This window comes from Petaurus breviceps, unplaced genomic scaffold, assembly GCF_028583685.1.
Source record: "Petaurus breviceps papuanus isolate PSGF00001 unplaced genomic scaffold, PetGlider_PUasm1.0 287, whole genome shotgun sequence".
Lineage (NCBI taxonomy): Eukaryota > Metazoa > Chordata > Mammalia > Diprotodontia > Petauridae > Petaurus > Petaurus breviceps.
Genome location: NW_027186029.1, coordinates 915,349 through 934,144, shown reverse-complemented (window position 1 = coordinate 934,144; position 18,796 = coordinate 915,349). Strand labels below are relative to the sequence as shown.

General features: G+C 49.3%; 1 protein-coding gene across 2 annotated transcripts in view; it reads left to right on the top strand.

Moving 5' to 3' along the window:
* The window catches only part of LOC138167691 (zinc finger protein 420-like), a 41,078-nt gene that overhangs the window by 2,234 nt on the left and 20,048 nt on the right, over window positions 1–18,796 (top strand). Inside the window, exon 5 of one of the 2 annotated variants that reach the window (XM_069096651.1) lies at window positions 6,638–8,546. In XM_069096651.1, the coding sequence (XP_068952752.1) occupies window positions 6,638–8,546 (1,909 nt within the window). Of the gene's footprint in view, window positions 1–6,637; window positions 14,238–18,796 lie in introns of those variants that run through there. The other variant, XM_069096645.1, reaches the window with a different exon arrangement.

Genomic DNA, 18,796 nt, shown 5'->3' with positions numbered 1-18,796 from the left:
GGCTGTGCCCTGGCCTCCCTGGGCTGCTCATTTTCCTTTGGTGTGATGTGGATTGGGGAATGGCTTTTACTCACAAATTCAAGTTGGCTTCGTGGCTGTCTTGGAGAGCAGCCCTTTGTCAGAGAAATCTGCTGTTATGATTTTTCTGTACAAAGTTATTTTCCTTCTAATTTTAGCTGCATTTGGATTGGGAAAAATCTTAAAATTTTTGTGTAATTAAAATTGTTCCTTTTCTCTTCTGTGAACTTCTCTGTCCCTTTCTGGTTACAAGCTCTTCCCTTGTTTAGAGATTTGGAAGGAAAACTCACTTGTCCCTCCAGTGTGTTTGTGATGAGACCTTTTGTGTCTGGGTCACCATTTGTATATGGTGTGAGGTGTTGTAAAGCCCTCATTTCTGCCAGATGTCCGCCCAGTGTCCAGCAGCGAGCTCTTCTGGTTTCTGGGGACCTGGGGTTCATCAGTCTCTGGGCTCCTGTGCCCCTTTGCTTCTGTGTGTTGGAAACTTAATCTGCTCCCCTGATGGAAGTCTATTTTTAATCAGTGCCAAATCATTTTGATGATGACTTCTTCATAGTGGGGTTTGAGATCTGGTGCTGCCATGTCCCCTCTTTCCTATTTTTTCTTGAACTTTTGTTTCTCTAGATGAGTTCCCCCCACCAGCTCTGTAATGTCATGCTTTGATAGTTTGATTGGTATAGCACTAAGTTAATAAATTAAGGTAGTACTGTCATTTTTATTATATTGGTTCAGCCTGCCCACGATCAGTTAATATTCTTTGTTGTTTAGGTCCTTATATGAAACGTTTCACAATTGTGTTAATAGTTTACACGTGTATTGGCAGGTGGATTGCCAAGTACTTTAAGCATTCTGTTATCATGTTACCTAAAATTCCTCTTTCTAACGCTGCCTGCTAGGATTTGAATTTTGTTTTTTGTTACTGTTTTGTTTTGGTATTATGAAGAAGTGCTGCTGCTGGCTTTATAGCCTGCAACTTCACTGGACTTATTATTCCAGTAATTTAGATTTGACTGTAAAGGTTCTCTTAAGTAAGTCTTCATGTCACCTGTGCCTGTGATTATTCCATCACTTTCTTTTACTGCCTTATTGCTGTAGGCAGCACCATATCGAATAGTAGTGACGACACTAGGCGCCTTTGCTTTACCCTGACTGTTTGGGAAAGATCTCCAGTTTATCCCCTTTATAGATAGTTCTGGCATTTGGTTTTAGATAGATATGACTTAACCTCTGAAGGAAAGATCTATTTTTTCCCATTTTTTTATTTTAAAAAAATTTGTTTTTAACGTGGCTTCTTGTATTTTAGTTTGTTCAATCAACAAGCATTGATTTTCTCTTCCACCTCTTTCCCCTGTGGAAAACAAAACTCTGGTAACACATGTGCAAACTCAAGCAAAATAAACTCTATTGTTGGCCATGCCCCAGTCTACTGCTCCTCTGTTGGAAGGCAGGGATCAGGGTGCCCCAGAGAGCCTTTGGAGTCGTGCTTGGTCTCTGGGCTTTTCTGAATCCTGCATGCTTTGGCTGAAGCAGATCAGCCTGTATGTGGCTGGATCCTGCTTTCTGATCCCTTCTGCCCTCCTCAGTAATTCAGGCTGTTCACCCTTTCAGCTATGATCATTGCTCCCTCCTCTTTGCTGAGAAAGGTGCTTTCAGCCACAGAGCTCCAAGGTTGGGTCTGTCTGGTTCTGCTCCCCTGCCCCACTTATCTTTGCCTCGTGCAGAAGCCAGTTCCAAAGTCTTACCCTTTTCTTTTAGACTTTTCCTTCTCATCCCTTAGTGATGGTTTATTTTGCCTAGAACTAATCCCTCCTTTCATCTACCCTCTCCTTTATTCCTTTCCCTTCTCCTCCTGTTTTCAGCTTTGTTTCTCCTGTTTCTGTTTTGAGGGAAATGTATTTCAAGACCCACGTTTGTGTGTGTGTGTGGGCATGTCTATAGGTGTGTGAGTGTGTCTGGGTGTGACTGGGGGGGGGCTAAGTGGGTGTGTATGTGTGAGTGTGTAGGTGTGTGAGAGTATGAGGGAAAGGGTGGGTGGGTTTAGGTGTGAGGGGGTAGTCTTCCTTCTGTTGACTGGTTCAGATGAGAGTGGGGTTCTCCCCAACCCTCCCTCCTTGCTTGTAGAGCTGTGAGATAATAGGTCTTTATGATAGGATTCTTTTTTTCCCCCTCCTTCTTCTGATCTCTAACGTCATTCTTCTCTCCTATTCTCTCGCTTCAGACTTTATGCTCTGGGTACGTCCAAAGGGAAGGTCTGGGCTGAATTTGTGTCCTCTTGGGCTCTGCTGCTACTCACTTGGGTGTTGAGGGTTGTGTTATTCTGGGATCTCAGGGAGAGTTCAGCTGGAGATCTGCAAGCTTTAGGCTGATCTCTGCCCCCAGCTGAGCTCTGCCAGTGTCTAGCTAGACTGGGTGTCTGAACAGTACCACTGTGCACTTGCCCCTCTTAGGAACTCCAGTAGACTGCTGCTGGATTCCGCTGCCGTCAGCCCCTTGAGAAGCCTTGGTCATGGCACTGCAGGCTCAGTGTGGGCTGGAGGCAGAAACCGAGGCCTGACTCTGTTCCTGGGTCTGAGCCTTCAGCTCAGGCTTTCGGGCTTGCTCCTTGCACAGCCTGGGCCCCCTGCAGCGCCCCCACCTGGCCACAGATCCCCTCCTTGGTCTGTATCAGTGACCTGGAGCTGAACGGGGGGTGGTTGGCATCGCTCGGGATGGTGCCCCTTTGTGTGGGTCTGGCTCCTCGGCTTGCCCCAGCACACGGCCCTTTGGCTAGACCCACTCATCCCTGTGTCCGCTTCCTCGCTGGGACTCCCTTGGTCATCCTGATCGGGGCTTGTCCTGGATCTTTGTGGAAGCAGATGGGGGGAGCTCGGCTCTTCTGCTGCTCCCAGGGCTTGGCAGGTCTTGTATTTCACCCCGAGCTTTTTCTGTATCCCCATCAAGCCAGCTGGCTTTTGGCGCACATCCCTGTTAGCGACACGTCCTGGTATGTGTGTGGCTTTCCTGCTACGCCTCCAGCCCTGCAGCCCTGCTCGCCGCCCAGCCTGCTGATGCTGTCCCATCAATGAAGATAGATTTCTGTCGTGCTGGATGGGTGCCAGGCACTGGCCAAGTGCTTCTCACAAACACTTTCTCATCTGGTCCTCGCAGTGGTCCTGCCAAGTAGGTGACATTATCCCTATTTTGTGGGTGAGGACGCTGGGGCAAGCAGGGTTAGGTGACTCACCCAGGGTCACACAGCTAGGTGTCCGAGGCCTAATTTGAACTCCGGGCCTGGCACTGTGTGCACTAGGGCGCCCCCAGCTGCTGGTGAGACGAGGGGATGCTCCAGCAGCCCCCGGCCCGGCCCAGGCACAGCCCAGAGCCCTTGTCATCAGGGGAGGTGGAAGCGTGAGCTTGTCACTGACATTCTCCCCCCCCCGACCTGCTCTCCTGGCGGGCGTCAGGTCCATCTGCGCCCTCTCCTCTCAGTGCAGCGGAAGCCTTCCCTGTGGCGGTCCACTCACTGTCGGTGATTCCTAAGCGCCTAGCAGGCGTTTCTCTGCTTGTATCTCAGAGCTTCTCTTCTCTAATGCTCCTATTTCCTAGTTCTTTCCGTGAGTATTCTCACTTATGAAATCGTTTTAAATCCCTTAATAACACTTGTTTTATTTCTTCCCGGAGTTGTGTTTGGGCTCTTTCCTTGGCTGCTCGTGGACGTTTGGGAGCTTTTCTCTTTCTGGGCTTGTCCTGGGAGTCTCCCTGAGGCCGGGAGCGGCTTCTGTCTGCTCCTTCTCCCGGCCGCGTTCCTGTCCTGGCTCTCTTGGGCACTTTTGCAGCTTTCCCAGGGATCTCTCGGCGGCTCCAGGTGGGGCCCCCTAGGTTTTCTTTGTGCCCTGAGCAGTCTGCTCCGGGGCAGAGTCTGGTCGCTGTCCTGATCTGAGCTTTGTGTGCTGCTGAGCTCAGTTTAGGTCTAGCATCACAACCGCAGGCCTTTCCTTGCTGGGAGCTGTCATGGTGGCCCCACACCCATCAGCCAGCTGAGGGCATTGCGGGTTCAGAGTCCCAGAGTGGCCAGCTCGCCCTTGCCTGGTCACTCAGTTACAGGCCCAGACTGGGTTTGGGACTGAATTTGGGGCCTCCCTTTGGAGTCAGAGCCACATGACCCTAGCTGCTACTTCTAGCCCAGAACACGTTCAGGCTGGGTCTTGGCTAGATCCATCATCCCCTCTCTGTTGCTTGTGCTGGCCCACAGCCTGTGTATGGGTCGGCCTTTCCCTGAATTGCAGGTATCTGCCCAAGTCCATGAGCAGGGTCAGAACCAGACAGCTATAAGCTGGCTTCTGAGAGAGCTCCCCCCAGAATGTGTGATGGCCCCTTTGGGCAACACAGCAGCATCTCCCCCCCCCCAGTTTTCCTCCTCCTCCCTGGGGGTGCTCCTGGGACTGCCCAATCGCTGCTCAGCCTGGGGGTGGGGGGACACTGAGCTGTCCTGTTGAGCACACACACACACACAACACACACCCCAAGTCCCCAAGATTTTGAATGATCCATGTCTGGGGAGTGTCCCAGTGCACAGAGCTCTGGACCTGTGCTCAGAAAGACCTGGGTTCGGATCCCTTCTCAGACACTGCCTGGCTGGGTGACTCTGGCTAAGGCATTTAGCCCCTCTGAGCCTGACTTTCCTCTTCTGTGAAATGGGGATACTCAGCACTGGCCTTTGGGTTTGTGAGGACAACGTGAGATGGTGTTTGTGCAGCCCTTTGTAAACCTTCAGTGCTCTCCATTATTGTTGTCAGAGTTGTTTTTTTTAACAAAGCTTGGTTTTATTCGGGCTTGATTTTGCCCAGTGCATGAGGGAGCAGACCCCAAAGACAGCTCCAGGCTCGAGGCACTGGGGGCCCTTCTGGATGTCTGAGGAGGCTGTTTTCTCACCCCTCCAGTCCATTCTTCCACTCTCAGGCAGGGGGGAAAAGGGCCTGGTTTCTGGTCAGCGGCAGGCGTGTCCTTAGGTGTGGGACAGGATAGGGTCGCTCCCCATTCATTAAGTGCCTCTGTGTGCCTGGTGCTGGGCTACGCTCTGTCCTCAGGGACCTCAGCCTCACAGAGGAGCCAACAGGCACACAAAGAAAGTTCTGTGCCAAGGGATGATAAGGACGGTCCTGGCATGAGGAGCTCTGGGGAGGGCTTCCTGGAGGAGGTGGAATTTTAGTTGGGACTTAAAGGAAGCCTGGGAGTAATTGGAGCAGAGACCAAAGCGTGTTTCAGGCAGGGGGGCGGAGATGGAGGGCCTGGTTTGTGGGGCAGCTGAGAGGCTGGGAGCACTGGGTGGAAGAGGATGGAGGGGGCAGGTTAAAGAAGGCCTTTGTATCCTGGGGCAATAGGGAGCCATTGGAGGTTTTTGGGGAGGGAGGTGACCATGGTCAGAGAATGGCCTGAGTGAGGAGAGACTTTGCCAGAATCCACATTTTTCTGTGTCCAGATTGAATAATAATAAAAGAAAACAAAACCTCAAGGAGCTCCCAGCCCACTCCCCCACTGGGGTTATAAGGAGGAAGAGGGGAAATAAGGTTCTGCCCAGCTCCCACCCAAGGTATTGAGCTGACAGGTGGTCGGATTAAAGGGGAGAGGTGCTCCCTTAGGTGGAAAAATATAGTGTAAAATGTCAAAGAAACAGGCAGGGCCCAGGCCAGGCAGGCCTCGTGGGTGCTGAATCCCTTCTCCTGCTGTTACTGCTTCTGCCCCCACCCTGCCGCCCTCCCCCAGTTCAGAGACTGTTGACCCTGCACCTTGTTTGGGATGAGGAGCTGCCTCCTCTGTCATGGTGGATGGCACTGCCACCTCCCCCGAGAGCAGGAGTGGGCTTGTTTCTGTTTGCACCCCCAGGCTTTGGCTCCGGGCATTGCCCCAGGCCTGAGTGCTTAATCAGTGCTTGCTTCAGTCATTCATTTATTCATTCCCCACTGTGCTTGCTCTCGAAAGAAAATGCTCATTGTGAAGCCCAGAAAGTTCTCCTGATGTTTGTTTTACATTCATTCTCAATGAGTAACTCCCTAATGGAGTACACTTGCTCAGACAAATGCAAAGCTGTTTATGCCCTGTTCCCAATTTGAATTTACCCCCTTGCTTTCCATTGGCTACCTGCCCCCTCCTTGATATGTTCTCCCTCCCTCATCATGTATGGCTTGTGCCTTCAGGTTAGCTTGCTGTGCCCCTGGGGGCCAGCTCCAGACCTTTTACTTAATCAGAAGCCTGGTTCTGGTTCTGCTAGGTCATATCTCCAATTAGAATCTCCCACTTACATCCTCTTATCACACAAGATATGGTGACTTTGAAAGTGAAAGCTTTTATAAGTGAACAATTGTACATAGTGGTATATATGGCTATAAGAATCGTTTCTATATTTTCAGCTAGGTTTTTGAGAAATGTTTCTCATAACCACCCTAAAAACACAGTGTCATTTTTATTATTTATTCTACCCTATAAAGTTTAATAATTATTTTTTCCAATGGATGAGTGCTTCTTTTTCTAGCATTTAACACAATTCCTGGCACATAGTAGATGCTGAAAAAATGTTAACCTGAACTGAATGAGATAGAAACTGGAAGAATGGGGAATATTTATATTTTGCATTTTCTTTCAGATGGTGACATTAGAACTGGGACCAGTGAGTTAGCGCCAAAGTTGGGCCTTTCTGTGGAAGAAGCATCCTTTGAACGACTCAGAAAGGATGGTCCCTATATCTCCAGTTTCAGAAAACCTGGAACATGTCCTTCAAGGTTAGAGGTGCTACGGGACAATAAGGAACAAAATCTTCATAAACGTGATACCCATAGAAAGAGCTTCAGGCTACAGCCCGGCCGAAGAAGATATCACCGAATCTGCTTAAAGAAGATATTTTCTAAGTATAATGAATGTGGGAAACCCTTTGATTATAATTCAGGTCTTATTGACTATCAACTCATTCATGCTGCAGAGAAACCTTTCGAATGTAATGAATGTGGCAAAGGCTTCCGTTGGAGCACCGAACTTACTGTCCATCAGAGAATTCATACTGGAGAGAAACCTTATGAATGTAATGACTGTGGGAAGGCCTTCCGCCAGAGCTCACAACTGACTATACATAAGAGAATTCACACTGGAGAGAAGCCTTATGAATGTCATGAATGTGGGAAGGCCTTTCACCAGAGTGCAGGACTTACACAGCATCAGGCAATCCATTCTGGAGAGAAACCATTTGAATGTAATGAATGTGGGAAAACCTTCCGCCGGAGTTCACAGCTTACGGGACATCAGAGAATTCATACTGGAGAGAAACCATATAAATGTAGTGAATGTGGGAAAGACTTCCGACAAAGCTCACAACTGACTATACATAAGAGAATTCACACTGGAGAGAAGCCTTATGAATGTCATGGATGTGGGAAGGCCTTCCACCAGAGTGCAGGACTTATGCAACATCAAAAAATTCATACTGGGGAGAAGCCTTATGAGTGTAATGAATGTGGGAAGGCTTTCCATCAGAGCTCACAGCTTACTGTGCATCAGAGAATTCATACTGGAGAGAAACCATATGTATGTAAAGAATGTGGGAAGGCCTTCCACTGGAGTTCTCGGCTCACACAACACCAGAGAATCCATACTGGGGAGAAACCTTATGAATGTAATGACTGTGGAAAAGCCTTCCGACAGAGCTCACAACTCCTTGTCCACCAGAGAATCCATACAGGAGAGAAACCTTATGAATGTAAAGAATGTGGAAAGGCCTTTCATCGAAGCACAGGACTCACACAACATCAGAGAAGTCACACTGGAGAGAAACCTTATGAATGTAATGAATGTGGGAAAACTTTCCTGCAAAAGTCTTGGCTTACTGTCCACCAGAGAATTCACACAGGCGAGAAACCTTATGGATGTAAGGAATGTGGAAAGGCCTTCCGCCGAAGTTCACAGCTCACTCAACATCAGATAATTCACACCAGAGAAAAACCTTATGAATGTCATGAATGTGGGAAGACTTTCCACCAGACATCTCAGCTTATTCGGCATCAGATAATTCATACTGGAGAGAAACCTTATATATGTAATCAGTGTGGGAAGGCCTTCCGACAGAGTAAACACCTTACTCGACATGAGATAATTCATACTGGAGAGAAACCCTATGAATGCAATGAATGTGGGAAGGCTTTCCGCCGGAGCATAGAACTTTCCCGACATCAGACAATTCATAGTGGGGGGAAACCTTTTGAATGTAATGAATGTGGGAAAGCTTTCCGTCTGAGAACAAGACTTACTGAACATGTGAGAATTCACACTGAAGAGAAGCCTTATGAATGTAATGAGTGTGGGAAGGCCTTCCGCCAGAGTGCAGGACTTATACAGCATCAGAGAATTCACACTGGAGAGAAGCCTTATGGATGCAGTGTATGTGGGAAGACCTTCCGCCAGAGCTCACAGCTTATTCGCCATCAGAGAATTCACACTGGAGAGAAACCTTATGAATGCACCATCTGTGAGAATGCCCTCTGCCTGAGTAAACACCTTACTCCGCAGTACACTACACAAGTTGGAGAGAAGCCTTAGGAAGGTAAAAAACCATATGAATGTAATGAACGTGAAGATTTTAGCCAGAGTACACACTATCCTTTATCATAGGGAACTTATACCAAAGGAAATCTTGTAGATGAAGCAAGTCAGTATCACATTTCCCATAGTAGCCATTCCAAACCATTTCCTTTTTCAAGTCTCAAGCCTTCCATTTCCTCCATTGTCTTCACTTATAGCAAATGACTTTGCCACACTTTCACCCAAATTTAAGTCTCGCTAAATTGAACTGATTTCTTAAATTCCACATCCATATAGTTCTTATAAATGTCAGTTACTTTTTCTTAGGCCTTTTAGTGACAGAAAGTCACAAAACCGCATAGGTAGAGACACAACCATCTGGTCATTTTGTCCAGTCTGTATGCCTAGAAAATCCTAAGCTAGAACATATAAAACAAGATGAAAATGCTTCTTCTATCAGAGAGTGCCAATGTTAAAGTCTTAAAGAATTTCAGAGGCCTCTAGTCTAACCTGTACCTAGACAAGAACACCCTCTGCAACAGACCTAACAGTTGGTCATCCATGCTTTGCTGGAAGACCTCTTGTGGGCATGGGCACCATTTTGTCTTGATGCACTCCATTCCTTCACAACTTACTCCTGTTACTCGGTTCTGTCCTCTGGAGCCAGACAGAAAAAAGTCCATGTTATGGTCTTTCAAATACATGACTATATCTATCATGTTCCCTCATTGCTCAAACACTTGATGATATTCATCCTGTTAACCTCTCCCCTAACCAAGTGTCCAGTGATCTTCCTGTTCTCTGCACTATCTCTAGCTTATCCATGTCCTTACACTGACTCCCCACCAGCTAAACTGAACAGAGTTCTCCAGATAGTATGTGACAAAGGCAGAGTCAAGTGACAAACACTATCACTAGATGCCTCCTCTAATCTCCCCACTAATCAAATAAATAAAAACTCCAGTCCTTGATATCTGACCTATCCAACACTGACCCATATCCCTACTTTGTATCTCCTGTTATCATTACAAAAATCCTCCTCTTACTGGCATTCCCACTTTGTGGATGAGGAAATCGAGGCTTAGAGAAGCGATGACTTGTCCACAGTAACAGCATTAATGTTGTGTCTTCAGTAAGGCACCCACCTCCCAATGCCTTGCAATCTCTTTTCTTCCCCAACCACTTCGATCTCTCAAAGCTCACTAGGGAATTTGTTGCTGTTCAATCTGAATCCACCTTTACCTTTAGTAGGTATTTCACAGTGATGGTTGCCATTTTCTTTTTGATAATCTCATTTTCAGAGATGAGCAGTTTAGTTTAACTCTTAGCTACCCAATATTATAAATAAAGAGCATGGCTTATAAAATCCCTTTTAACAAACAAGGGGGGGCAAATATCCCCATTTTATAGATGAGGTCAGGGGAGGTGGTCCAGTAGCTAGTCAGTACTAGTGTGGAATTCATATCCAGGTCCCCTGACTCTCAGCCTGGCAACCTTTTCATTCTATTATGCTGGTATTCCTCCCTTATCTTTCCTTCTTTGTCTCCTTTGCTGGGTCCTTGATCTTTTCCCAGATCCTAGAAGGAGAGCTGGGCGCTTGCTAAGGTCCTACCCTTGACTTTTTTCATAATCACCTTGGTGTCAGTGGACCAGGGACCAAGTCACCCTTCCCACTTACTAGCTGTGACCTTTGGCAAGTTGGAGCCTGTTTCCTCTTCTGGAAATGGGGGTGGGGTGAACTAGAAGATTCCAAGTTTGAGTGAGTATCATTTCTACCAGAAGGACCATGGTTCTCCAGGTGTTATTTTTTTCTGATAACTGTCTCCCAGGTGTTTGGAAGAGCTCTGGAAGATTTTTATTCAGTCCGATTCCTGCTTTGCCTTTATCAGGTACTTAGCAACATTGTTTACCTTTTCCTTTGGGATCCTCTCACCACACTCTTATCTTTGCCTGACTCTTGGAGGGCAGTAATAGCAGGGGAGGTTGCAAGCAGGGCAGTTTCAGCTGGATATCAGGAAAACATTCTAAATTAGAGCCAGCCCAAAGGGGAATGGGCCCCCCATTCGAAGCAGCAGTGAGCCCCCAGGCATGGCCGCAGAAACACTCATCAGGCCCCTGTAAAGGGGGCACAGGGGTTGGCCCAGGAAGCTGTTGAGGCTCCTTCATTCTTTCTTTGTGCCAGGCCCTGGTGAAGCACATACAGAAGTGATAAAGCCTCCACCCTAAGAAGCCTTACTTTCTACTGGGGGGGGGGGAGGGAGGGTACAACCCTTTCTCAGAGAAGCAAGTCCAAGATCTCATGTTGGGGAGGCACTCAGATGGGCTGAGCCTTGGAGGGATCCAGGGTTCAAAGAGACAGGTGAGGAAGGAGTGGAGGGGGAGATGGAAAGTCATGTTCAGAGAACAGTGAGTAGCTGAGCTGGAGCATGGGTGGGGCGGTGTGTAGGAGTGGGGGAGGGAGTCATGTCATCTACTGGAAAAGTAGAGGGGGAGCCTGCAGATGCCAAGGAGGACCTGGCATTTTATCCTTCGGGGAAAATGGAGCCATTGAAGCTTTACCGGTGAGTGATGAGTGATGTGATCAGCTCAGTACTTTAGGACTGTGTTTGACAGCTCTGTGAAGGTAGAGAGGGAAGAGGAATGGGATATGAGTGTCCAGTGATGGAGGGGATGGTTGAGCAAATGGTGGTCTGTGAAGGTGATGTGATATGATGGGACCAACACAAATGAAAATGCCCAGGAAGTGATGGAGTGAGGAAAGTGAAGGCCAAAGACCAGTGTCCACCCTGACTGCAGATGTGCTGATTACCACAAAATCCAGAGATTCCCCAGAAGAAAGAAAAAGTAAAGAGCATATTTTTGTTATGGCTTTGTTAAAGTTGGTGCACATTTTAAAAACCCACTCGATAGAAGTGTAGAGAACATGATAGGACTGGGTCATGTGTATCAGCCTCATTGGGACCTCCAGATGTCTCTGATGTGTCAGTGACCTCATCCCCAACCTCAAAGCATGGACTAATGCATGATGATTCTGGATGGCACTTAGGACCTCTGTGGGGCTGCCGGATCCAGCAGCTTCCTGAAGGGCATCGAGTTTCTCAGTTACTGGTTTGGGATTAATGTCTCAGCGATTGCTTCTTTTCCTGGTCATTTTGACACATATAAGCCCTAGCTCCTTCCTGCAATCTCCCTGAGGACTCAGGCTCAGGGAGAAGACAGCACCCAGAGAGCAGATTGGCCTGAAGGGCTGTGGGGAAGAAATGGGATCTAGGGGAGTAGTAATAGTAGAAAGAGGCAGGTTTAGGCCTGCTCTCAGAAGAACTTCCTAACAAGGAAAGCTGTCCCCAAGTGGAGTGGGATGTTTGAAGAGGAGCCAGGGCCACTGCAGATTTGTGGGGCACAATCTCGACTGCACTTTTGGTGCTGCAGACAACCCCACATCTCTAATTAGCTCACTAGCCCCAGCACCAGAGCAGATGTTCCAAACCTTTTCATCCCACAGATCTGCCATAGTGCACCTTCTCAGCTGAGAATCTTATAGCATATTGCACTGAAAAAACGACCATTTGCAGCCTTCCAATGGCATGGCTGAGATACTCTCTGCCACCATCTCCTCCACTCTTGTTTATTGTGAAAACTGACCTTTCTTGTCTGGATGAATCCTTCACCAGGTCCTGCCTTCTCCAGCAATTTCACCCTTTGTCATTCCTACCTTCACTAATCTTGGATCTCTCTTGTCTACTGGCTGTTTTCCTACTGACTACCAACATTCCAAAATCTCCCTGTTGCCAGAAAACTCATTTCCTCCATCCCCATTTACTGCCGTCCTATAGCCAGCCTTTTGTGGCTAAACTTATGAGGGCCAAATGCCGGAGGTGCCTCCTCTTCTCATTTTTTAATGCTGCAGTCTGACTGCTGACCTCACCCTTCCAGCAAAGCTGCTAGTGCCAAGTCTGGTGGCCTCTTCTCAGTCTTCGTCCTTGACCTCTCTGCAGCCTTTGACCCTGTCATCTGCCCGCTTTGTGATACTGTCTTCTCCAGGCTTCTTTCTTGGTTCTGCCTGTCTGACCCTCCTTGCTCTGCTTTGCTTTATCTTCACCTAGGTCGAAACTGTGAACTGGGCTCTGTCCTGAGCCTCTATACTATTTCACTTGGTGATCTCAACTCTCTCGAATTCCATTATCTCAGATGATTCTTGGATCTGCTTGTCCAGTCCTAAGCCTACTCTTCATCTCCAGTCTCACCTCTCCACCTGCCTATCCTACATCTTGAACCGAACGTCCCATATACATCTTCAACTCAACCTGTCTGAAACTGAACTTGTCTTTTCCTCTCTTCCTACCTTCCCTGTTGCTGTTGAGGCCCCAGGATCATAACCTGGATGTCACCCTTGACTCCACACTCTTCGCCCCGTGTCTGATGCTGCCAAGGCCTGTCATTTTCACTGTTAGTTTCTCTCATATATTTGCCCTTCTTTCCTCTGACACTGCCCCACCCTGGTGCAGGCCCTCATCCCCTGGACTGCTCTGTCTGCCTCAAGTCTGCCCCCTCTCCTGTCCACCCTCCACTCAGCCTTCAAAGTGACCCCACCCCCCAAACTCCAGGGACTTTCTGTCGCCTTGAGGATCCTCTTTGGCTTTTAAAGCCCTACATAACCTGGACTACTTTTGTTTTCATGACATCTTGCTCTCCTCTGTGTACTTACCGTGTTTCCCCGATAATAAGACACTGTCTTATTATTTTTTTGGGAAAGAAAAACACCAGAGGGCTTATTTTCAGGGGAGGGCTTATGTTGTCCTGCCTCAGCTCTCCTCCGAGGCACTGCTCTCAATGGCGCCAGCAAGCAAATCACTGGGGAAGAACAGGATGACGTGCTCACTGCTGCAGCTCTGATTGGATGCAGCTCGGAGCGCGGCGTGCGTTTCACCTGGGGGGGGTGACGGTGCATACAGAGGGTACCGTAATGTAGCGTGTAGCGCAGGGAATCACCTTCACTACAGTAGCAATCTCAATAGGGCTTATTTTAGAGGAATCTTACACAGTAAGGGGAGGGCTTATTTTGGGGATAGGTCTTATTATCGGGGAAACACGGTATATTAGATCCAGTGACTTGGCCTCCTTGCTGTTCCTCACCAAGACATTCCATCTCCTAACTGCATTTTCACTGGCTGTCTATCCCCCTCCCCCCCCCCCATTCTTGGAATTCTGTCCCTCATCTCTAGCTCCTTCCTTTGCTTCCTTCAAGACCCAGCTAAAATCCCACTTCATAAGACGCTTTCCCTAATTCCTCCTTAATGCTAGTGGCTTTTCTCTGTTGATTATCTCCAGCTTATCTTGAGTTCAAATCCAGCCTCAGACACTAGCTCAGTGACCTTGGGCAAGTCACTTCACCCTCTGCCTCAGTTCCTCGTCTGTGAAATGAGCTGGAGAAGAAAATGACCTGCCCCTCCAGTATCTTTGCCAAGAAAACCCCACACGGGGCTGTGAAGAGTTGGTTGTGACTGAACAGTAACAATCCTGTCTATATTTTGTGTATAGTTTGCATGCTTCCTCCTTAGACTGTGAGCTCCATGAGGGCAGGCACTTATGTTTTTGCCTTTGTATCCCCAGTGCTCAGCACATTGCCTGGTGCATACTAGGTCCCTAATAAATGCTTATTGACTGGCTGACTCATTGTCCATACTGGCTGCAGTTGTCTCCTTCCTGTGCAGGGTGAGAGTGAGATATTTGGCCTTTGATTCATAAGAATGACGGAGTTTCAGATTTGGAAGGGGCATCCTTGGCATCTAGTCCAACCTAAAGTAGAATGGTGCTCCTGGAAGATCCCTTCTGTCCTGGAACTTGCTTGGGAAGCGCCTTCTGGTCCTGGGCCCCTTCCTCTGATCTGAGGGCGGCAGACTCAGGAACTCGAGCCAGTCCTCCTTTCATTCCCTCCAGGCTGCCCTTCTCTGAAGGATGTCTCTGCTCCATCATTCCCCAGTGCCAAGAATCTTTCCCGCTTCCTTTTATGTGTTGTCTTCCCTGTTAGAATGCGAGCTTCTTGAGGGCAGAGACTTATTGCTTGTCTGTTTTCCCAGTGTTTTAGCATGTGCCTCCCACATAGTAAGTGCTTAATAAATACTTCTTGACTGCCTCGGCCATCGAGACCCATTGTTGGAGCCTGGGGAGTGTGAGACTAGGTAGGAGAATGAGCGTTGAATGTGGAGGATAGCGACTTGGCCAGCCTGGCAGGCCTGTAGCCCACATGCCAGGGACTTATGTGTAAGAAGTCTAGAAACATGGGGCGGGAGCAACGTGCAAAGTTTTAAGTGCCCAATAGGAGACTTAACATACATTTGATTCCAGAGGTAGAAGGTGCCACTGGAACTGACTGAGACAGGGGTGACCTTCAGGAAAATTCTTTTTGCAGCCGTGTGGAAGATAGATTCAAATAGGGAAAGATGAGGCAAGGAGACATAGCGTAACTCCCACCTTGTCCAGCCTTCGGGAGTGAGCGGGTAGCTCCTCCTCACTGCAGGTACTGTCCAAAGGAATGCTTGTCCCTCAGGGGTCCTGGGCCAACGTCTGAAGTCCTCCCCACTCCTGCCCGGCTGTGTCCTCCGGAGATGGCTACCCCCATGCCCAGACTGTGAATGCTGGGGTTACTGAAACTGCCCCACCCCCCTCACAGTACATCCCTGGGCCACAACGGGTTACAATCCCCTCAATCAGAGCAGAGGGTCCAAGTCCTAAAAGCCCTCTTAGGGGCATGCTGCTGCTGCAGGCTCCCCCTGGCACTCTCAAGCACACGCACACTCACACTGGAGTGAACCAAAGAAGTCCAGCCTTTGCTACAGGGTCTGGGGGGCGGCTGGGCAACAAAGACAGGAATGCTCCCAGGGGTTCCGGCACTTCCCCCATCCCGTCATAGACACACCCCACCCCTCCCGGCCCCTCGTCCCAGTGCTCCCGCCTCCCGCAGCTCCAGGGGCTGACTGCTCCCTGCTCCTGCCTGGCTCTAGGGGCCCACGCGCCCCCCTTCTGTCTCTGGCCCACCCGGCGTCACACAGGGAGAGGCTCCCTTGCCCTGGGCTCTCTCTGGCAGAGCCTCCCTCACCCTGCCCTGGCTCTGGCCTCGGCCTTGGCTCTTAGACGTTCACAGGGGACTTCTCCTCTGGCTCCCTTATCTCTATAGGAGCATGAACACTTTCCGGTATTCTGGGTTTCTCCTTTAGTACAGGAAGTGCAAAAGCAACTTGTGCTCCCGCTTCTCCAAGGACTCTGCCTCAGAGGCAGTCTCTGCCGGTTCTGGGAGGTTAAGAGGGCCTTCCCCCGTGCGCCTTTTCGCCTCACTACCACACATCTAGAGTCCTCCTCCAGCGCATGGGAGAGCGCTGCCTCTTGAGCCGAGCCCTGAGAATCGGGGTCTCGGTGGTTAACACTCCTTGGGCTTTCTCACCCGCCTCTTTCTCTCATTCCTGGGATAAATCGATCCCAGCCTCCACCGACAACGGTTTGTGATTTTCTCTCACCCGGCTGACTTTTACCACACTACAGCACAAGGAACTGAATTGCGTGTTCTGCTCCCCCCTCCCCAGGGTCACCTTTTCCTGCTGCCGCCGTGTCTCCTCACAGGTGCGGGTGGGGACAGAAGGGAGGGGGGAGAAGGGGTTGTCTCCCAGGGGCCGCTCCTGCTGCTTCTGCCTCAAATCACTGCCTCCCACTGCTCCTGGGTCGGCTCTCTCTGGGCCGGGCGGGACACTGCGGACTCTTCCACTCCTTTGGGGCTGTCAGTCTGGGTCTCCCACAGCATTTCTAGCTCCCTTCTCATCAAGGTACCCACAATGTTCAGCAAGACATTCTCAAAGTCTCTAGGGTGAAGGGGCACATCCTCCTACTCCTGGGAAGGGGTCCATAGAACCATGGCTACAAAAAAACCACAATAACTGGGAAATATCAGACAACTATCCCAGTCCCACTAAACCCCATACTTTCCTTTAGTCTGCATAGATCCTGTCAACTACGCCAGGTGTAAGACATATAAACAGTGCACTGGAGGGCTGCTAGTACAGGCTCACGCTTGATCTGGTCAGACCGGAAAGACACTAAGAAGGGGCTAGTAATCTTACCTTATTCTAGTCTAGTTTTCTCAGAGGAGGATTGCTGATCATGAGAGCACAAACTCCTATAGCATTCCCTGGTCACCCTTCTCAGAGGGGCAACTACCCCTGCTTCTGGATGGGGTCTGTGGGACGGGCACAGCTCGTGCATCCCCTCAGTGGGGACCAGCTGAGGCAAACACAGATTCCCCCCAAGCCTTGATGGGGGCTGATCAAGGTACACACAGCATTCAACTGCTCACTGCCCACCGCTGGCTGCTTTATAGGACAATAGATAAAGTATGCAGATTACCAGCAATAGCTTCACAAGCTTACAGCACCCCATCTCTGTATCTCACTGCATAGTCGCAGTGGGTGTTTATATTATTTTTCATTGTATAATGCTGCGCAAGCATGGTGGAGATGTTTAGAACCATAATTGTGGGAACTTGTAATAGTAATGGAATTTGAAGTATTGGCAAGCTAACAGGTACTTAGCACTTAGTTTCAAGTTAATTATATCAAGCCTCTGTTAAGAAACAGAAGGTATGAACCTTGTTGCTGACATAACAGGAAAGGGCTGGAACAGGGAGGAGCTAATGCCTCATATAAGGAAAACACAAACCGGAGAGTCAGAATTTCTCTCAGTGAGCATCTGGAAGCTGGGCTGCTGCTGGTCTGAGGACTGAGAACTTCTTGGAACAAGCATCGGAGGCTGGGGAGGGGAGCCTCAGGCTGAAGAGGCTGAAGAGGGTAGCCCCAGGCTGGAGAACGTGACTTTGATGTCAAGAACAGAGCTTGTGGTGGTGGAGCTTCCGAGGGCCAGCCAGAGCTGCTAGAAGAAGCATGACTGTGGTGCCAGTACTTTGTGGCTTTGTTAAGCTCTGTCTTCCCAGGAACGGAAACTGTGAAGGACATGAGGTAGACTGGACACTGTGAGCTCCCATGTGGGGCAGGAACTGCACAGAGAGCTGGACAAGGAGCTACCTTTGAACTCGGTTAGATTCGGGCAGGAGCTGGGACCATGGAAGAGGAGCCATGGAAGCTGAGAGCCTGCCTTGAGTCAAGATGAAAAGACCTCTCCTTGGGTATTTCATGCTGACTGATGAGATTGTAACTTATTTGTGACCTAGGGGTGGATGGCCTTTGTACTTCCCATCACTCCTTAAGAGGGACTGAGTAGTGACTGATGATATTGTAACTTAATTGCACCCATGGTGGAGGACTTTGAGTTTTGTACTTTGTAATTGAAGTAAGGACTTTGTGACTGACTAAATGAATGTAATTCGCTTAAAACTATGTGACCCCTTTGATGAAAACTAAGTGGCCATTTTATTAAGTTGTTGAGTTGTGTACCTTGGTTTTCTGTGAACGTTTTGCTCTGATTTGTTACTGAATAAATAGTTGCTATACTATAATCCGAACCTTGAAAGCTGTTCACAGCAGCGCCTCTTAAAAGCTGCTCGCGCTGGGCTTTACAGAACTCACACCTGGGAGCAAGAGATTGTCATGGCCACCGATCCTGGGAACTGACCTCTGGGAAAGAAGACCAAACATCCGCTTCACACACGCTAAAACCCACCTCACCGACACGACCACTCCAGGCTGCAGAGGTCCCCTTTCAGCCCCCTTTGGGACTTCCTGGTGCGCTTTCCGCGTCCCCATCTTCTGGAGCACAGAGGCTTGCAGCTGCCCCTCCCGCCTAAGCACCGCCTTCTCTGTTCTGCCTCCATATTTCCGCTCCATATGTCACGACACCCCAGCTAGCTTCTGGCCCGCTCTTTTTCAGCCTCCGGACCAGACGGAACGAATGCCTGACCATGTGGCTGCATTTTAAGGAAACCGCTGAGCTCCTAAAGCGATGCCATCCTCCCTCGGACCCTGCCTGATGTCGGACCCACCGATCCAACCTTCCCTGGCAGCGCAGCCTCCTCCACCGGCTCTCAAAGCCTGCTGGCGAGCTGCACTCCAGCTGTGAGTCCGGCAGCCCGGCGTGGCCCGATCCGGGACCCCAGGGAATCTCGGTCCCCGCTGGGCCCAAGGCGGGAAGGCTTCCCCAGCGCTCTCCTTCTCTCCTTACAGACCGCAGGGATTTCCCAACCCGGAACATGCCACATTCTGAGAGAGCACAGGACTCGGATCTTCAGCCAATCTGGAGA